Source organism: Delphinus delphis, chromosome 5 (genome assembly GCF_949987515.2).
Source record: "Delphinus delphis chromosome 5, mDelDel1.2, whole genome shotgun sequence".
In the NCBI taxonomy this organism is placed as follows: domain Eukaryota; kingdom Metazoa; phylum Chordata; class Mammalia; order Artiodactyla; family Delphinidae; genus Delphinus; species Delphinus delphis.
Window position 1 is genome coordinate 47249830 of NC_082687.1, and position 21602 is coordinate 47271431.

The following is a 21602-nucleotide window of genomic DNA, read 5'->3' on the forward strand; positions in this document are numbered from 1 at the left end:
AGAAAGTTTATCCCAAACCTAAAATCGAACCAACTTATCAAATACTGTTTGTAGTAGCTAACAATTTTTTTAAAGTGACGCTGCAAATCCTGTTACCACGAGTTCAGACTTCTGAATGGGGTGAATGGAAGGGAAATGTGTTTCCAAAGCAGTTTGAGCGCGAAAGATCCCTACAACGTCCGAGGGAGTATTTCCCAAATAGTTGGGTAAGACTGAAAAACGGGGTCCGAACTAATAACACCTGGCAGAACGACCTGTCTCCAATTGAAGGGACAGGGGCAGGCAGCTTCGTGCCCAAACTATCGTATTATTCTTAGCCAACTGCTCTGGTCAACAGCTGGGTTTTAAACCTTCTTGCTGTCTTCCCCAAAGCCCCATTCCAGACCGCGAGGGAGGGAGCTGGACTTTCCTCACCGCCAGTGTAGACACTGGCGAAACCGGAGGGACAGGCCCGCGGCCCCGAGGGGCGTGGGAGACAGGTCGGGCCACCGCTGCCCCGGATCGATGACTTCCCGGGCGGCACCACCGCGGACCACCACCAAGCGGCCTGCGGAGCTGTTGTCAGCAGGGCCGAGCCGCCGCGCTGGGGGTTTCGCTGGGGGCGTGAGGAAATAACTCGGGGGTTTCAGGAGACGAAGGAAGGCACGGGGGCAAAGGGGGAGGAGGCGTTTGGACTCCCGGCCCAGTGACGCGCGGGAGGTGACCTCCGGGCCCCCGAGTCCTCCGTCCCAGTTCCTGCCCGGACCCTTCCCAAGTCCCGGACCCGCCGCTCCTCTCACCGTCTCAGCTTCTGTGTGCTGGGGTCCGGCACTCTGACCCCCCATAACCCCGCGGAGGAAATTCATCTTGCCGCTCAGCCACCGGCTCCACCGGCCCCGTCGGGAAAGAAAAGATAACTTCCCCTGTCCTCCGCAGGGCCTGGCCCCCCAAGCCCGCACTCAGCGCTCTCCGGCCGCCGCCAACACCGCCTCTTACTCGGCAGCAGCTCCAGCCCCCTAAGCCCGGAAACAGCCTCCACCACCTGTCGAAATGCGCATGCGCGGGGACGTGGCATTACGTGGCTGCTCGAAGGGCGAAGGCAAGGGGGAAAGCAGGCGAGAGGAGGCCGGTAGCCTGGGTCCGCCCAAGCCCCGCCCACTGCGCAGGCCCCGCCTCCCTCCGCAAGGACACGCCTCCTACCCCAGCCCTGCGCTGGTCGCTCGGGCTGGTCCCAACCACCCACTTGGTCCGAGCCCTGCCCTGCCAGCTGGAGAGGATCCGGATAGTGTACGCATTTTGGCTTGCAGGGTGTTTTAATTGTCGCCGGACGTAGTGCAAGCTGTCAAATCTGGGGTCGTATTTTGTTGAGTCGAAAGTGAAATTTTCCTTCGGCCGACGTGACAGGTAAGGGTTCCCGGCCCCTGGAAGGGTTCTTTTGGTTTCGCGGTGTAGCAGTACCGGCGTTGTGGCCTTCTTGTCCCCGCAAATTGCATTTCTTTACAGGGCTTTGTTTGGTGGTAAAAAGGTTGCTAGAGCCCCCTCATTCCACTGCCACAGGAGGGCGCATTTCTCAGCTCTTGCTCTTCCAACCTGCTAAAAGGAATTCCTGGATCTAAATACCAGGTACACCGCTATTTTCCTGTGGTGTGGGGAGGAAACCACTCGAACCCTGCATTTAACTTACTAGAGAAAATACATTGATCTGCCGTGTCAGTTCGGCAGCTAGTAGCATGACGTTTTGTTATTAACTCTAAACCCCTACATTTTCGGTGTGGTTTTTATTTTAGCATGAAAAATGGCATTTTTCAAATCGGTATGCCTTGTTTCTTTCGAAATGAGAGTGCCAGGTACACACGCTTATGGAGTAGTCTTGTAAATAAATATCTTGAACCTAAAAAGCGCAGGGTCTAGTTAGCTAACTGATTAATACACGTCTCCACTTGGATGCCCCACAGGTCTCAGATTCCCCGGCCTCCCTTAAAGAAAACAAAATCAATGTGCTTTTTCTGTGTGCCCTGACACGCTCTTTGGTACCATTAGCCAAATAATTGCCTAAGCTAGAAGGAGGAAGCTAGGAGGAATCTGAAACTCTGGATTGCACCCCCATGTGTTCAGTAGTCAATCCTGTCATGTCTATTTATAGAATATTGCTCAAATAGGTCTCTGCTCTCCATGCTCTCTGCTTCTGACATAGTTTATGTTGTCATTTTTCACCAAGATTACGGCAATAGCTTCCTAACTAGTTTGTCTGCATTCACGCCCTGGCTTCCTTCCAGTCATCTGCAGTCCACCCTTGGATGAGCCTAACAATAACAAAACATCTGTCTGTGTTGATCTTCTTCTGAAAGTCCTCCAGTGGTTGCCCATTCTCTCCATAATAAAATCCAAACTCCTTAGCTTGGTGTACAGGCCTATTATGTTCTGGCTCTTGCCTGTCTTTCTAGCTCCTGTCTCCCTCACATACTCTGGATATATGCCTGGATATGCCCTTCCCCTCCCTCCACTTCATCAAGGAAACTCCTGCTAGTTCCTTAAGACTTTTTTTTTTTAATTTATTTTTATTTATTTTTGGCTGTGTTGGGTCTTTGTTGCTGCTCACAGGCTTCCTCCAGATGCCGCGAGTGGGGGCTACTCTTAGTTGGGTGCGCGGGCTTCTCATTGCGGTGGCTTCTCTTGTTGCAGAGCATGGGCTCTAGGCTTGTGGGCTTCAGTAGTTGTGGTGCGTGGGCTCAGTAGATGTGGCTCACGGGCTCTAGAGCACAGGTTCAGTAGTTGTGGCGCATGGGCTTAGTTGCTCCACAGCATGTGGGATCTTCCCAGACCAGGGCTTGAACCCGTGTCCCCTGCATTGGCAGGCGGATTCTTAACCACTGCGCCACCAGGGAAGCCCCATAGTTCCTTAAGACTTAACTCTGGCATCTTCTGAAAGCTCTTCCTGAAATCCAGATACGTATGTATATGCTAGCACTTTGCAGTTGTTGATATGCGGGAAGCTCTCAATAAATGCCTGTTGAACCGGACTGTTAAGGGCACAACTATGTTATTCATTTTTATATCTCTGTGGCTTAGCATTGTCCCATAAAAGGTGATATTAATGGATACACGAACAAAACATTAAAGGAAATATGAATATAATGCTAAGGAAGAAGGTCCTTTTTTCATCCGTAAAGTGGGATTGCAGATAACACATATCACAAAGGCTCTGGTGCATGTTCCTAGTGCCAAGATTTTAAGCCTGGGTGACTTGGAGAACAGTGGGGATCATACTGCCCAAAATACTGTACACTAAGCATTGTCCTCTGCTTTAAAACTGGACACTTGACGTTTTGCTTCAGACATTTTCCATGGGGGCATTTCATTGCAGCCTAAAAAAAGTAACCAATAAATGCTCAGCATTTTTATTACCAGGTAATGTGTGCAAAGAACTTCACCCAGTCCCTAAGCCTCACCCCTCCCTGAGCCTCTCCTCACCTCCTCCCTGTGCCCCACTCTACCCCACTATCAGAGATAAAGCTCTGAGGTCAAGTGGGGCTCATGGATGTCTACCACATGTATTATTTGGTAATAAAAAGCAGCGCCTTGACATCTTAGCAGAATTATTTTAAGACACCGCCCTTTTCAAAATGCCCTGCTTTGTTTTAAATTTTGCTGAATGTAGTAAGTCACTAACAGCGTACTATGAGTTTTCCCTTCACTTGACCTGTTTTCTTCCCTAACAGCCTCCACTGGCCAGGAAGGACTATGGGCAGGAGAAGTGGGCAGTCTGGGACAGAGGAAATGAGGGTGGAGCCCCCAGATTTCCCCTTGACCTCACAGTCTTGCCTCTCTCCTGGTGTCTGGGAAGGGGTAGAGCCGCTTGATGCTTCCAGGAAAAAGAGGAGGCAGAGAGGGTACAGTGCCTAATTTTTCCCCCAATCGGGCGTCTGAAAGGGGAGCAGCCATGAAATGGACTGAAAAGAGAAAGGAGATTACATGCAAATCCAGTTCCACTGATTTTATAGAGAAAAGTCAGAGACCATGTCTCGTTCCTATTTGTACCCTTTAATGATCTAGCATAATTCCTTTTACATGGCAGATGTTCAAGCACCATAAAGGAAGAGAAAACATGAAAAAATTGTGACTGCCTGACTTACGCCCTTATACTTCTCACTTTCTTAAGTCTAAATATTCAGTATAAGAATGTCATGAATCATTAAAATGCGTATAATCCAAAATTTTAACTTGGGTAAATCAAAATTATTTTTCTGACAACAGAGCAACTAACAAAATTCATTGGTTTGAAATCCACTTTTAGAATTGCTTCCTTACGATCCCCTAGTTCAGTCGCTCTCCTCAGTGGCCCACTTTCCCCATCCTTTCTTACTTTCTAGTGGCAAACTCAACAATAACAATGAAATATCATTGCACAAGATTGTGTTTTGATTGAGGGTGGTGGTGATAGGGTGGGGTGTTGTCCATACCTACTTAGGAGGATGAGTGGAGGTGATAATTTGTGTTTGAAATATATCACATACAGGTTTTTAAAGACTAGTTACTGGAAAATCAGGGTTCAAAAATATTTTTGATAGCATTATGTATTAATTTTATTCATTAATCAAACAACACACAGCAAAATAAATTAATAATGATGAAACAGCAATTGAAATTCATAACCAATCAATAGTAACAGTATCAAAAGCATTCGTGCTCTATCTTTGCTAGACTATCTATTCAAAGGACTTTACATAAAATGATTTACTTAATCCTCACAACAACCTTATGGATAGCGTCATTAGCCCCATTTTTCAGATGATGAAGCAGGCACAGAGAGTAACTTGCCTGATGTCATACCACTAGGAAGTGGCACAGCTGGGACATAAAGTGGCAATCTAACTCCAAAGCCTGTGCTCTTATGTACTATGCTATCTGACCTCTCTAGACTCAAGGCACTAAGTAGAAAGGTGGTCTACAAGTCCCTGCGTAATCTGGCCCCTCTGTTGTCTCTCTGACCCTACCTCCTGCTTTATTCCTTCTAGTCTAGCAACACTGGCTTGCTTGTGTTCCTGAAATTTGATTTCCCCTCATGGCCTTTGTGCTTGTTTTTTCCTGTGTTTTGGTTGTTTGCTACTCTACCCACATGGAGAAATGCCTCACTCCCTTCACCTTATTTAAGTCTGCTCAAAGGCCACTTGGGTCTCTCCTGACTGTTTTACGTTGCAACCTCCCCATACTCCTCCTTCCTCTGCTCTGCTTATTTTCCTCTGTAGCACTTATCAGTCTGATACCTTATTCTCTTAAGATGCCATCAAGTTCACCTCAGAGAAAGAAGGAAAGAAAAAAAACCAAAAACGCTCTTGACTCTAAGATGCCATCTACCAAAAGACACATCCCAATTTTAGGTTTCATAAAATGTGAAGAAATGTTCATCATAGCATTAATGGAATCTTGTTTATTGTGTATTTCCCCACCATCACCTGAATGTAAACCCTTAAGGGTAGGGATTTTAGCCGTTTTGTAAATTGCTATATCTTCAGTGCTTAAGCACAGTATCTGATGCACGGACAGCACTTAGTAGCTCTTTAATGGATGAATGAACTCCCCAAATGAGGAAATTCCCACTTTCAGCTTGTATGCATGAAAGCAGAAATTCTGCAGTGTTGCTGTATTGCATGGCAGCCAGACTTCCTCAATAGAGTCTGAAACGGGGTCCTCAGAAAATTGTATTAACTAATTTTATTTTATGAGTATTTTGTTGGCTTTCAGTAACCAACTTAGTAATTAACACTTAGTCATATGTAAAGACAAACGTCTGGGGAAGGACTTAAATTTTTAGGATCAGATAGCATCCCATTGGGAGAATCATCTCAACATCCCAGTGGCAAGCTTACTTTTGTTTGAAATTCGTTACACTAATGCGGTTATTGTCATCATCGTAGACTCCTTCTTCTTCTTCTCTAAGACAGGTAATACATTCATATGGTTAAAATCTAAAGTACAAAAGGGTATTTAGCAAAAAGTCTCCCTACTATTCCTTGGCCACCCAGGCAATTAATATAGACAATTATTGTTTATCCTTCCAGATATACATATATGCATATGGAGTCTCTCGCTTTTAATAACACAAATAAATGTAGCACATTGTACACACTGTTTTACACCTTACTTTTTCCCATTTAATATATCTTGGAAATGGTTCCATACAAGAAGAGGTATTCCTCATCCTTTCTTATTGTGTTCCATGAAACGCTTTAAAAATATTTTTTAAAGCCCTAGGAATTCCTTGGAAGAGGAAGGTGCAAGAAAGAGGGTTCTGGGCCCCCATCCTGCTCCATTTGATTGATTTCATTTGTTTATACTTCCTATGTCATTTGAACAAAAAGATTCAGAGGCTAAAATGTTGGACAGCCACCTCTCTTAGGAGATGCGAAACATGACCAAGGCAAGCACTTGGAACAGTCAAGTAGTTTCACATGCTCTAGAGTCCAGGATGCAAATTTCTGCTCTACCTGTTTTGAGAAGAACAATAATAGTATCTTCCTCATATGGTTGTTGTTAGAATTTTATTAGATAATAGCTTTAATGTGCTTAGTACTGTAGTACATGAAGCAGAGTAAGTACTTAATAAAGGTTAGAGTGGAGACTCAGATACCTTTGGTGTATATCATCAATTTCTTAACAACCGAACATTTAAAGATATTACCCTATAATAGTACTCAACTCAAACTTTATTGGCTCATGTTACTGAAAAGTCTGATACTTCAGGTATGACTTGATCTGGGGCATCAAGATAATCTCTCCAGGATCTGGGCTTTCATTATATCTGGACTCTGCTCTTTATATTGGTTTCTTTCTCTGGCTCTGTACAAGGGCAAGTTGGCTGTCAGTTCCTGCAGTCCTATAACCTCCCAGGACCAAGTTCATCAAGGAAGACTGCTCACCTCTCTCCTTAGAATCTCAGCAAAAGTCCTCTTATGACTCACTGGATCTTATTGGGGCACGTGTCTTTGTGTTGGGCCAGTTCCTATAGCCCTGTGTGTGAGGTGCTCTGATTGGCCTTGATTCACACGCCCACCTCTAAAACAAGCAGTGGGAATCCTCCCCTCAATTCAAAGCATATGGCATAAGAACAGGGGAACAGGGACTTTCTTCAAAGGAGAGCTAGACTACTGTTCCAGGAGAAAGTTTATCAGGATAGGAAAAATAGAATAGATGCTCACTATATCCCCTGATGGACTTGACTGCTTGCCAGGTTTTTGGGAGTTTTTTTTGGTATTTTTTTGCTCAGGACGCGCAGGCTTAGTGGCCATGGCTCATGGGCGTAGCCGCTCCGCAGCATGTGGGATCTTCCTGGGCCGGGGCACGAACCCGTGTCCCCTGCATCAGGAGGCAGACTCAACCACTGCACCACCAGGGAAGCCCGCCAGGTTTTTTTAAAAAATATTTTCCCAGCAGTGCCACTACCATTTGCTCGCATCAGTACTGTTGCTGTGTGAAAGGTTCAAGAGATCATGTTGCATTATTTAATAAAAGTAATTTTACATTGCTTTGTATTTATATCTACAAGCAAAGCCATAAATACACCCTCTTTTAAAAAAGTACAGTCCAGGTGTGTTTCCATTCTTTGGAAAATACAATAAAGAGAATTGCTTACTTATGAAACACCTTAGCTAGGAAATCCCATTTTCAGTTCCAACGGACTTTTTATAAGACTGCTTATTAAAGGACAAATTTATCAGCTCCAGGCCCAGGCACTCTTACCTCTTGTAGAGAATTTGACTGTCACCTCTCCACACCCACTGTGTTCCCCCAACATCTATAACTAGCTGAACAGGCAGGTCCTGAATAGCCAGGATGGGGTGGAAGATTTTACTGCCCCATTGCACAGCTAGACTAAGTCCTTTGAAGTTCGCATTACTAGGTGATGCCAAGATTCCCTGGAAGCTTAAGATGACTTAGTATGGAGTCATTGCCACTTTCATCAGCAGTTCACGACCCAGAGCAAGTTGCAGCTGACCACCTCATTTGCCTGAGTCTGTGGCCCAGGTGAGTACAAGAGCAGGGGACCCTGTAGGCTCTCTCTTGGAAGAGCCTACAGTCGGTCAATGTAGATTGGACCTTCAGGCCAGCAGGATGGTAACTGACCTGGAACAGAACTTTTCAAAGCCAGCCCACATGTCAAAGATCCCCTCTCTCCCCAGTTCCAGTTCTTTAATGATGTTGATTATGAGCAACCAATGGCCTATGATGGCAAATTATTCACTGTATGAATAATTGGGGTAGGCTCAATAACTCGCAGATATTAGGTGGAGGGTCCAGAGCTGGCGTGCAGTTTGAGGAAAGAAGAGGGAGCTGGGTGTGGACCTAATTGTCTGCCCGCAGATCAGGCGTCCATGGGCAGAGGAATGGAAGATGAGACGATGATGAGCACAGAGAGGCAGAGGAGAGAAGTCTTCTCTTTAGCTTGACTGTTCCATGATGCTGCCCTGCCCAGGATCTCAAACACCATACTAGTCGTGGGTAGTATAAAGAACTAGAAGAGCTCCAGCTTACGCTTCCCACTACGCTCTCCCTACCTCCAACACCCGCATACACACATGGCCTTTCCAGGGCAGGGCCACAGTTTGTGAGACCCAAATGACCCACAACCAAGTCCTTAAACTGCTCCCTCTCTCCCAGGTATGTGCATAGTGGGTCCTAAATAGCTCAGAATCCAAGGTCTCAAGAGGTCATTGCCACAGCCAATCTCCTTCCTGTGAGGGCACTGCTATCTAGGTCTGGTTCAGGTTTCTGAGTCAGAGCAAAATGACTCTACTGGCATTTGGATACTTATTTCATGGTATAATAAATATCAAGATCTTTGTTTTTTTTCAAAGCTCAGAATTCATAACCATTTAAAACAAATCAATGAAACTACAAATTTAACAGCTTTCATTTTAATAGAATTAGTGATTCTAAGTTCTGCTGTGTCCTTCAACTTCAGGAGAGTTGCATATCTGATGGGTTGGTTGGACCTGAGTACAGTGCCTTCCTGTACCTTGCAGTCTTCTGCCTGGAGCTTTTGGAATCTTGGCCTGTAGGTAGCTACTCGGGTCTGGCCAGAGACTTAGGCTCCCTGTTTTTGAGTTTTCCTTGCCGTTTTAGGAAGGATGGTCCTTCTTGGGGACTAACTCCTGCCTTCCCTGGTGGAATGAACCACTTTGTTCAAAGAGCTTTTCTCCCAAAATTCATACTCAGCCCCTCCCTCTTTTTGAGGGGTGGGATGGGGTAGGAGATGGAGTTGCAGGAGCTGATTGATAATGAGAGGGGGTTAGAAAGGCTTCTGTGAAGGAGAGAAGAGGCAAAGAAGAGGAAGGGGAGAGAGTGGTGAAAGAGATCCAAGAAACTGAATGGAACTGCTGACTAATATCTGCAACTAGAGTATTACACCCACAGAAATACAGGTTGTTTTTTTTTTTTTTTCTTCAGTACTTAAAAATTGCTCGGTATAGCAGAATACTGAAAACAGATGTGCTTGGTTTCCTGAACTCCTGATTCAGCAAACATCTGAGTCTCTGTCCTCTCTGCCAGGCCCTGCTATAATTTCTCTCCCACTATAGGTTAATTCTGGAGTGCTAAAATTCTTATTCCCATTTCATAGAGAGCGAAGCCTGGGCTTCAGCATGGTATAGGTCAAAATGGCATGTTTTGTTTGCAAACCTAAACAGAACTGGGTTTTCATTCTAGTCCTGCCACTTTTGAATCGTGTAGTCTTGGGCAAATTAAACTTAATTTTGCTATATCTGTTTTGATTACCTTCTGCCTTGCAACAGAAAACCAAAGAATGCCTTAAAACAAATTGTCTGGAATCTAAGCTGGAATCTTTCTGCTAAGCAAATACTTGGCTTGAGGCTTTCATCTTTTTTGTTACAAGCTGGTTGTAGTTGCATCCTTATCTGGAAACAAAGAAGGGCAAAGGTCAAGGTCAAAAGTTATCTATCAACAAGTTATCTGTCCTTCCCCACTCTTTTTACTCTTGTAACTTTTATTCTGAACTAATTTTAGAATTGAAGAAAGGTTGCAAAAATTGTACAAAGAATTCCCAAATATTTTTCACCCAGATCAAACCGTTAACATTTTTACCCCAATTACTTTATCATTTTTTTCTCTCTAAATATATACATTTTTCCCCTGAATCATCTGGAGAAGAATTTATAAGCATGATGTCCCTTTACTTCAGTGTCTAATTCCTAACAATAAAAACATTTTCTTAAACAACACAGGCCATATTCAAATTTTGCCAGGAGTCTCAATTATTTTCTTTTCTGGCCCAGTATCCAAACCAGGATTACACACTACATTTTGATGTTGTCTCTATAGTCATCTTCAGTCTGGAACGGTTCCTCTTTCTTTGTCTTTTATGATTTCAATATTTGGAATAGTACAGGATAGATCAGTTATTTTGTGGAATGCCCCACAATTGGGGTCTGTCTGACCTTCCCGATTAAGTTCAGATGGTGCATCTTTGGCATCTTTGCTAGGAATATCGCAGAAGTGCTGCCCTTCTCACAGTGCATCGTCTCAGGAGGTACATAACATTTGTTTGTCCCACTATTAGCGATATTAATTTTGATCATCTGTTTAAGGTGTTGTCTGCCAAACTTCTCTACTGTACATTTAACTATTTTTTTCCCTTTGATGTTAATAAGTATAATTGGGGGGGATATGCTTTAATATTGATAAATATCCTGTTTCTCATCAAACTTTCACCCTTCAGTTTTAGCATCCATTGATAATTCTTACCTGAATCAATAGTAGTTGCCGGTCTGCTGTTCGTATAAAAACCTTTCCAGGAAGCCCCATCTTTCAACTTCTACCTATTTTGTTAAGAACTTTGCCCAGCCTTAGTTGCAAGAGAGCCTGGGAAATGCATTATTATGTTATTCTGCTTTGGTATAAGCATATTTCTACCCCCAGTAAAATTGGGGTTCTCTTAAGTAAAGAGGGGAGAATAAAAACTTACTACACCTTGCCAACCCAATAGCATCATTCTAAGGATTAAATTATTAAATGGTCTTTGTAAAAACATCTACCAAGGAGCCTGTAACATGGTTGATATTTTAAAATATCCCTCCCCAACCTGTGGGAACAGGGTTTTGTTTATTCGTTTTGTTTTGTTGATCACTTGTGGTCACATAGCTAGTAAATAGCAGAACAGGTCTACAAACCCTAGTCTGGTCCCTACACCATAGTTTCCTTTTGCTGGTTTTAGAAATTCTGTATTCTCTTAAATCTTTCAGCTGTATGACTAAAACTACCTCTACAATATATTAATATATAAAACTATATTAATCTGTACAACTGTTGTAGAACGGTCCTGTTTACCTAGATGAAGATAGCATTATGTATATATTAAATAAATAAAACCTGACTTAAATTTCTTTATATGTGGGTGTGTTCCTCTCCATGTAGTCCAAGGCAGTTGTTCTCTTCTGGGGTAATGACTATTAATTCCTCCAGGAATCATAATCTGGAAAGACATCGAGGGGAAAATGGTTAGAGAATAAGGGTGTCTGCTCAGCACTATAAATAAATACACCCCCATGTTTTATTGATTCTTTGCAGTTTTTAAAATATTTAAGAGAAAGAGAGAATTGTAAAACTCTTATCTCCTGCCAACGATAAGAATTGGAATTTTAAAATTCCCTTGTCACAGAACCAGTATGAAAGAACATAAAATTTTAATACCAGTTGGCAGCAGAAAATGTCACTTCATTTAACTCAGAATTTTACACTGAACATCATGGAGAATAATAATATCAGTACATGAGAGAAATAAAAAATGATGATAGAAAAGTGATAAATCAGGATACAGAATTGTATATACTGAATGATAATAGCTAAGTTTAAAATATACGGGGAATTCCCTGGCGGTCCAGTGGTTAGGACTCTGCACTTCCACTGCAGGGGGCCAGGGTTCGATCCCTGGTTGGGGAACTAAGCTACTGCAAGCTGATCTTGTAAGCTGCATGGGGTGGCCAGAAAAAAAAAAAAAAAGATTAAATAAAATAAATAAATAAAATGGGGTAAGTATTTAAAACATATACATAGGAAGAAGCCTAGAAAGAAATGTAGTAAGATGTGAATTCAGAGTGGTTATATTTCGGTGGAAGGATATGGGTCATGTTTTCTTCTTTCAACTGTTCCATAATTTTTACTGGATAAATTTTTCTTTAAATAAACATGCCCCTTTTTTTTTTCCTCTAAATAATCACAAATAATAACAAGCTTAGAAAAGATATTAGGTAGAAACAGTTTTGGAAGAGAAACATCTGGAGCCCCTGACAAAACTATTAGTTTGCTTTTGAGGAGAAACCCAAGGAGCCCCATGTTGCAGCTGATGCCTGAACTTGAATTTCATTTCATCCATCTTGGTACCATCTACTTTCCTCCCTCCCTTCCATTCTTTCTTTCCTTCTTTTCTCTTTTACTGTAAGGTAGGTAAAGAGATTAATTTTAAGAAAGAGATAGAGTTTCATACAGTAGAAAGAACATTACAGTTTAAAGCCAGATAGATACGAATCCTGGCATCATCATTTATTAATTCCACAAACATTATCTGAGCAATTACTATGCAATGTACTGTTGTAGGCTTTGGAGATTCAGCAATGATTGAAAACAGGTAAAAATGTCTGTTTTCATGAAACTTATATTCTAATGGGGGTAGACAGTGTGATTTAAAAGGTCCTGGAAGGACCCTTGGATCAAAAAATACCTTCCTAACAGATGTTTACAATGCATAAAAGTATGCCATGAAGGACTTAGCCTTTTGGGTCAACAAACATCTTCTTTTAGCCTTTTGGGTCAACAAACATCTTTTTTTCTTTTTTTTTTTTTTTGCGGTACACGGGCCTCTCACTGTTGTGGCCCCTCCCGTTGCGGAGCACAGCCTCCGGACGCGCAGGCCCAACGGCCATGGCTCACGGGCCCAGCCGCTCTGCAGCATGTGGGATCTTCCCAGACCCGGGCACGAACCCGTGTCCCCTGCATCGGCAGGCAGACTGTCAACCACTGGGCCACCAGGGAAGGCCAAACATCTTCTTTTAAAATGCAAATATCAATGAAAAGAGTACATTCTCTTCATGCTTAACTGTCCTTCACATATTAGTGTGAATTAATTGTCATATACCTCAGAAGCTAAATGAGAGCCAGGCTTTGCTAGAATGAACATTTTAATTGTGAGAGGCCCATTAGGTACTATCCGGGAAGGGTACTCCTGAGTGGGTTTCCGAGTAAGCACTATGAGGGTCCTGTGTCACAAGGTAATTTAGGAAGGGCAAAGCAGATGAAGAAAGAACAGTGGTAGGAAATAAATTTAACCCTTAACATGTATGAGTTTGTCTTGGGGATCCAGAAGTCTTCCCAGGTTTAGATACCTCCCCTGCCTCCTTCCCTTCATAGTCAGGTATTTCTTTTAAGAGTACCTTAGGACCAGGACATTCCTGAGATACGTATCTGTGACCTTTCTCAATCCCTGACATTATCAAATACTCCTAGGATGTATCATCTCTTTCACAAAATGCTTAAGATATAAATGGACGAATGAATGAGTACATTTTTTTAAAAGTAGTAAAGATCAGTAACAGCCCCACTGAGATGCAAATGCAAGTCCTCTGCTCATTCAGTAGCTTGCCTCTTGCTCACACTTTTATAAATTTATTTATTTATTTAATTTTGGGTGTGTTGGGTCTTCGTTTCTGTGCGAGGGCTTTCTGTAGTTGCGGCTAGTGGGGGCCACTCTTCATCACGGTGCACGGGCCTCTCACTGTCGCGGCCTCTCTTGTTGCAGAGCACAGGCTCCAGATGCACAGGCTCAGTCATTGTGGCTCACTGGCCTAGTCGCTCCACGGCATGTGGGATCCTCCCAGACCAGGGCTCGAACCCGTGTCCCCTGCATCGGCAGGCAGACTCTCAACCACTGCGCCACCAGGGAAGCCCTCTTGCTCACACTTTTAAATGACAGTTCACTGTTAGAGACCTCTGGGTCTCTGAAAAGAACAAAATTTAAAACATGTAGATACCAAGGTTTATACTTACATCTCTATCTCTACATCCTCCATCCTCCCTCTGGTTCAGTTTTCACCTCAACCATGATGGTGCTTCTATTCCTGTTATTCTGAAATTGCGTCACGTAAGGTTGTAAAGAAGTTCTGTGAGAGTCTGGGGTCCATCCTGAGTCTTCAAAAGAACTCAGGTCAAAGAAGAGTCTCTTGTAAGGATATAGGGGAATCTTCAAGGAAATCTTTAGGAAGTACAGCCTGGCCTCATGAGAACTGGAGAGTCGACATGCAGGTAGCATGTGTGAGTGTGTGTGTGTGTGTGTGTGTGCGCGCGCGCGCGCATGTGTGTGTGTGTGCGTGTGTCTCTAGATATGTCAGGCTTCATAATCTCGTCTGTGCTTTTTTCAATGAGTCTATTCCATTCTCCTGCTTTCTGTGCTGACTCACGGCCTCTCTGCTTCCAGGCTTGCAAGTGGCTTTGGCCACTGACCAGACCCCAGCCGGTTCTCAATGTAACCTCACAGCTCAGCTCCCAGTAACTGACTCAGGATGACTCTGGGAATCTGACTGGCTCAGCTTGGGTCAGGTGTCCATCCTGGTCCAGTTAGAAGGTGTGCTTAATAAATGTTCCCTCATTATTGCTGCTTATGTTCTCCTTTATCTTGGCTTACAGAGTGTAAGGGAGGTGGGAGGACAGGAGATTTGGTGCATCCTGTTGCAAAGACCCTTTGGACTGTTCAGTTTTACTTGAGTTTAGTGGTAGCTGGTATTATTATTATTATTATTTTTGCAGTACGCGGGCTTCTCACTGCTGTGGCCTCTCCCGCTGCGGAGCGCAGGCTCCGGACGCACAGGCTCAACTGCCGTGGCTCACGGGCCCAGCCGCTCCGTGGCACGTGGGATCCTCCCGGACCGGGGCACGAACCCGTGTCCCTCGCATCGGCAGGTGAACTCTCAACCACTGCACCACCAGGGAAGCCCCGGTAGTTGGTATTATTTCCTAACAACAATCACTGCCAACAGTTTCTTGTGCTGCGCACTTTTCATATATTGTCTTCATTAACTGTCTCAACCTCCTGACTTTCATCCCCTTTATGCAAAAGGAAATGGTTGAAAGAGCGAGGTTAAGTAACTTGCGAAGATCACAAAGCTCAATTACTGGGATTTGAGCTGAGATTTTTGTGACTGCAGAGCCTGTGCCCTTTCCTGATTTTCCACATCTATCCCTGGGCATGTCATTGGCTGGTCCTGACCACTGCCATAGCTTAACCCCAGTACTTCCCTCAGGTAAGCTCTCCCACTTTGGAGAAGTAGATAATTTGTTAGAAGCAGAACTCTAACCAATAGGCTACAGAGCTCCACCCAGTAAGTGTTTCCCAGTTGTTTCCAGTCTGAGACAAAGCTGTGATCTTGCCAGAACATATGTAGACAAGAAGAGGTTGCTGTCTTGGTTTCTCATATTGAGTCATCCACCAACCCAAGAAGTGGTCCAAACACACACTATACTTTGACTCTTATATAAGTTATAAGTTATCATTAATGTTCAATAATAGCTTAGTGCTTAGTACCTGGTATGTGGTGGTATGTTCAATAAGCTTTTTTTTTTTTCTATTAAACTGAACTAGCCAACTTTAGCTTATATCCTCTCATCAAATTGAAGCCAAGGGTCATCAGCGCTAGTTTGTTATTATCCAAGGGTCTTACTCCATTTGAGCCACTGTAACAGAATACCATAGACTGGGTGGCTTATAAACAACAGAAATTTATTTTCTACCAGTTCTGGTGGCTGGAGGCCCAAGATCGAGGTGCTGGCAGATTCCATGTCTGGCGAGGATCCACTTCCTGGTTCACAGACCTTTGTCTTTTTGTTGTGTCCTCACAAGGCAGAAGGGGCAAGGGCCTCATTTATGGAGGGCACTAATCCCATTTGGAGCCCTCATGACCTATTCACCTCCCAAAGCCCCCACCTACAGTGCCGTCACATTGGGTGCTAGGATTTCAACAGAATTTATAGGGGGAAACAAATAATCAGACTTTAGCACCAAGTTGAAGTTGAAGGAATTGAAAGGAATCATGATTAACAGGTTAGCAATGTTTCAAATAGATGATTCTGTAAAAAAAAAATGACACTTTTCAAGTAAAAATGAGCCACAGACTTTCAGACTTTATACTTGAAGGAGAAGATCCCAGTGGAGAGGGATCAACTGGACCATAATATCATCATTGTGTCCCCAGGATGTACCTCCTCAGGTCTCTTAACAAATTACTCCTGCCACCAACATGTTGGCCTCTAGGAGGCACTGTTTCCCCTCCAAGGCTGTGGACCCCTCACTGGCTGTGAATCAAATCTACGGCAGAGCCTAACTAAAGCTGTGTTTTATCTGCTAGGAGATAACCACAGGGAAATAAACACCGAGAGTGAGAGTGATGCCAATCTTTATAATCTGGTTTATAAGGAGAGTGTATTGATCCTGTCTTCCTGGCTCTTGGACTGTTGATGAAGATTGGGCCCTCTTTAATCCCAACATTGAGGAATCACTTACCAGGCTTGCTGCTAGGGGTTGGGCAGAACAAAATGCAAGGTCCCTTCTCACAGTCAAGTCTAGTAGGGGAGAGACATGACAAAGGGGAGGCCCTGACAGCCTTGCTTAGATCCACCCTCACAGTGCCTGGTTTTCTGCTTTGGCACTGAGGATACTTCCCTTCAGAAAACACCTATCCCCAGCCGGTAGCCATTGCAGCACGCAGCACAGTCCTAACGCATTTTGTCAGTTCATGTACTTGATAATAGAGGGTCTGGTTGTTGCGTATGCGTTTGAATTTACTATGAAATAAATTTCTATTTTATGTATAAATTGGCCAAAAAACAGGTATTGATAGTAATAGCTAAGAAAACCAGTTAGCTAATGCATTCAATTGGGATTATGTTTACATCTTTATTCTCAGGATTCAAGATTTAATATTGAATAATAGGTTCTACTCTCATTAAATCCAGTTCTGCTCTGAATAAATGTCATGAGATTTGAACGATACGAGTTTATTTTAATTTTATAAAATTTATATTTGGCAAGTCTAAGGCCAGTCAACATTTTTCTACATTGACTTGTTAAACCCTAAGATTCTAATAAAACTAACCAATAATGATCCTTTATAGAAGAAATGTGAATGGCATCATTATTGGTTAGTTTTATTAGAATTCTAGGGTTTAACAAGTCAATTTAGAAAAATGTTGACTGGCCTTAGACTTGCCAAATATAAATTTTGTCTTCTCCCATCAAACACATTTCCACATATATACTTGGTTATCTGTGCTTTCACATTTCCCTTTTGCTGTTAAGGTTGTTAGCTTTCAGTTCCCACTGCTATGCATGATAGTCCTTTGCACTCTGATTTCCTCCTTGTGATCTAATATGGACTTTTAGTAGTGGCCAGCTTTTATTGAGTATGTACTGTGTCCCAAGGACTTTGCAGGTATCAGCTAACAGAATCCTTGTAACTGCGCTTAGGTGGTCAGTAGGGTACCTACCATTATTATGCCCATTCTATGATTATTTGGCCAAAGTCACACAGCCAGCAAGAGGCACAGCTTGGGATTCAAACCCAATCGAGCTACAGAGTCTACAACACTATGCAAAAATATACAGTACTGCCTCAATATTCAGGTGTATTAGAATAGCTGAAGTTCAAGGGTAAGTAGGATCTTAGTAGAGTTTCTAAAAGGACTCACCTGTGAATTATATCTTGATACATATATAACCTCTCTGAGACTGTTTTCTCAACTATAAAATAGAAATAATATTGAATTGACCTGATAGCACTGCTTGAGGATTAAATGAGCGTGTGTGTGTTTATGTATATATATATATATATGTATATATGTGTGTGTGTGTGTGTATATGTATGTATGTGTGCATATGTGAAGAACCTTAAACAGGACCTGGCATATAGCAAGTACTTATTATGCTAAGCACTATTCCTGTGCTCAATAAATGATAGCTGCTCTTACAATCATCTGTGAGTTTCAAGGACAGTAAGATTTTCTGATATCCAATGGTCTAGGTACCGAGAAGCCCTCACGCACATTCCTCCTTCATAGCCCTCTTCCACAGCTCCTTTACCCTCTACCAACTCTTTTTTTTTAACCTTTTTTTAAATTGAAGTATAGTTAATTTACAATGTTGTGTTAGTTTCAGGTATACAGCAAAGTGATTCAGATATATATATATACATACATACACGCACACACATACATATCTATTCTTTTTTCAGATTCTCTTCCATTATAGGTTATTACAAGATATTGAATATACTTCTCTGTGCTGTATCGTAGGTCCTTGTTCACCCTCTGCCAGCTGTTAAGGACCCTGCCGGTGCTAAGGTGGGAGCTCTCATAAGTGGCTGAAGAAGAACATTTCCAGGGTCCCAGGGACTTGCCTCTCCTTAGCCTTGGCACCTGCTCTGTCCTTTCTTCCCTGGCCGGCCTGCCCCCACTTCCACTCTTTCTCAGGGGACCCCTCTCCCCAGGCCCAGTGGCTGTCCTGCTCAGCACAAGGCTTTTGTTTTCTAAATAAGCTTTATAGCTAATCACTGCAGGGGAACGGCCTGGAAACTAGCTGTAGGAAAATCCATAAGAAAGTACGAAGGTGACTTAATTTGGCTCTAGTCTATAATCTTGACTTCTGTTGAAATGGTAAACTAGCATCCCCTTCAGGCTCTGCCTCTGTGCTTCTACTTTTGAGAATAAAACAGATTTACTTTAGGCTTTGGCCTCTTGTTTTCTTTGGGTGGGCCTTTACCTCCCGCTGCCCAGGCAGGTGTAGGTGTTCTGTTTCCTCAGGTGGGCGATTTGCATCTTTGAGGAGCTGCAGGTGGGGACCTCAGGCAGTTAAATGTACCTTCCCCTCCCTGGGGATTATCCCCTCTGGGCATTTCCTCCCTAAATTGGTCAATGAGTTTAGGTGATCTCTGGGCAGGGCAGGAGGTAAAAAATAAACAAATAAAAAACAAAATTTCATAGAAAAATTACAGAGGGCATTTTGTCTAAGATCCAAAATATATTTATCAAGAGAAGTAATTTACTCTGAATAGACAAGAGGCATTGCCATAAAATGAAATTATATTTAGGTTAAAATTATCTTGTAATCCAACTTGTAATCCATAATAAGAAAATGAAATGACCTTAAAAACATTTTATGAGTCAAATCAACAGCGAAAGAGGGGAGGGAATTATGAACGAAAGGTAAGTTATTAGGCCAGTTGCCAAAGATGTTAGTTAAAGGCACCCCTTGCCTTCTGTCTTCCTCCTGCCTCCTCCTTTGTTCTTGCTGGAGCCTGTGTGATATTTTTAAGAAAACCACATGTGGTTTCTCTCTTGGCTAACATACCTCAGTACTACCCCATTGCCTTCAGGATAAAATTCAAAACGTTTGATTTATATAAGTCCCTCAGGCTTCAAATTTGCCTTGCCCCAACTTCCTAAACTCCAGCTTCACTAGACAGCTTCAGTTCCTAACTGTTCTTACCTCCAGAAGTTTGCCCCGGCTTACCCTCCACCTAGACCACTTCCCATCCACAAAGTTGGCTTCTACTCATCTTCCCATTTCAGTTCCCCGCCCCCCAGAATCTGGTGCTCCCATCTGCCTCTCCTATAGATTTTATCCCACTGTGTTAAACTTCCCTGCTGGCTAATCTGTATGTCCAGTTCAGCAGACCTCAGTCTACAGGAGGCCCTGTTTTGTCTGTTTCACAGGCCTCCATCCAGGTTAGTGTTTGGCTCTTGTAGACACTTAGTAAATAGTTGTTGAATGAAAGGATGGCCAGGGGAGGAAGTTGCATAACTGGTAAGTGCTGTGGATGGGAGGACTGACAGGTGTAGTCTTGTGGGCTGGGAGCTGGGGGCTGCACCCTCGTACTGTGTCAGGTCTCCGAGTGCCTGGTCCTCACAACTAGACCGTAAATTTCTTGAAACCCTGTAAAACTGGCTTCTGCTAACCGGACCTTGCACCGACCTTAAGTTTGTTCATTTGTTAATGTGTAGGAAGATATGTTAACAGGAGGAAGAGACTCCTCTTCAGCACTTTTTGTGCCCACAGGAAGTTACAAGGAAGCCAGATTACAATCAGAAGGTTGCCTGTGGGATCCTCTTTCCTTCCTTCTGTAAACAGCATTTACTTAGTAAGTGCCTACTGTGTTGGAACAAAAGCATGTGGGTGATTTTAAGGACTTCCCTTGAGCTAAGGAAGTTAGGAGACTGTTCTTCCTGCTATGCAGGCATTGCTGTGCCAGTATAGTGGCCCTAGCCCTGGACGCTGCAGGAATCACCCCTTGGGGTGGGCCGTGGGTGCCTTTCTTTTATCCTTCCAAGGTTGACCAACTGACCTTCTCACTGATGCCTTCTGTTTATACATTCAGGCTTGTTATGTCCAGATTTACCTCATGGAAACACTTAGAAGTCTCTTCCGGGCCATTGACATACCTCTGCTGTATCTGATGCCAGTCTTATTTCCAAATTCCAGGGTAGGCCTGGTGGGCAGGGGTGTCCAGGGCAGTAATCACCTTGCTTGTAGCTTCCAAATATACTTCTGCTGATGTAACCATAAATAATGCTTATTCTTATAGCAGGGCCCATGTGGAGATTTAAAATTCAGTATTTGCAATGAAATATTGGACATACTTGATCATCAGGTTGTCAGGGAGAAAGAATTGCTATACACTCTTAGGTTCAGTTGTTGGGGGCCTTTGAATTAAATGGACAAAGAACAGATATGCAAGAGAAAAGACAGAATTTAATCACGTGTTTTTATTAATGTGTGTTCAGGAGTTCACAGAAAATGTGACTCATAGGGGCAGTTAGGATTGGGGGCTTATATGCCGTCTTAATGGAGGAAAGGGGAGGGGAGGAGGGCATTTACAGGAAAACAAAAGACTTCTTAATAAGGGAAGGGGAGGGGGAGAAAGGGCATGTATGAGAAAACAAGTTTTTGGAAAGGTAAATGGGCCCTGAGGAGTATCATGGGAGATATGATAGTTTTTGTGACAATGTTTGTTTAGTCGTGCTGCGGTGACTTCTCAAGATCTCTGGTGATAAGAATGTTCCTTGGTTGGTTTCTGACAGTTGGGTGCTCTGAGTTATTTTGGGAGGCTCAGCTTTCAGGCCGATAAGAGATTTCAGGAACTCAAATGCCTTCTGCTCAAAATAATTTTTATGCCACAGTGACATATTCTGGACCCCTTCACAGTGCTTTTACTCTAGAGTATTTCAATGGGTAGTAGAGAATTGGATGAAATTGTTCTCCCAAGTTATATCAGTATTTGTATTTGAGCCCAGAAACCTTCAAACAGGGGCTAGAATATAAAACAAATACAAACAAACACAGTGACTAGGGTATTATTTACTGGATCCAGATGACACTGTTGTTTCAAGTGTAAAATATTGCTTACTCAACAAGATTCCTTTTACCAAATTAAGGGGGATAAGAAAACAATTTTATTCAAACCAAATGGTTTAAAATTATTAGGCCAATTTTATTTAACCTTTTCCCAGTTTTAAGGGTGGCATGAATAAACTCTAATAGTATATTTTCTGCACCCTTTTCTCTTTCTCTGACA

General features: G+C 43.0%; 2 protein-coding genes across 3 annotated transcripts in view; one reads left to right on the top strand and one right to left on the bottom strand.

Moving 5' to 3' along the window:
• Nucleotides 1-1006, bottom strand: part of USO1 (USO1 vesicle transport factor) — a 97408-nt gene extending 96402 nt beyond the window's left edge. For both annotated transcript variants that reach the window (XM_060012359.1, XM_060012358.1), the window contains exon 1: nt 780-1006. In XM_060012359.1, the coding sequence (XP_059868342.1) occupies nt 780-845 (66 nt within the window). In that variant the 5' untranslated portion in view covers nt 846-1006. The remainder of the gene's footprint in view (nt 1-779) is intronic.
• A 207-nt stretch (nt 1007-1213) lies between these two features.
• G3BP2 (G3BP stress granule assembly factor 2) overlaps nt 1214-21602 on the top strand; it is a 78660-nt gene continuing 58271 nt past the window's right edge. Inside the window, exon 1 of the mRNA XM_060012360.1 lies at nt 1214-1383. The gene's annotated coding sequence lies outside the window, so the exon portion shown is untranslated. The remainder of the gene's footprint in view (nt 1384-21602) is intronic.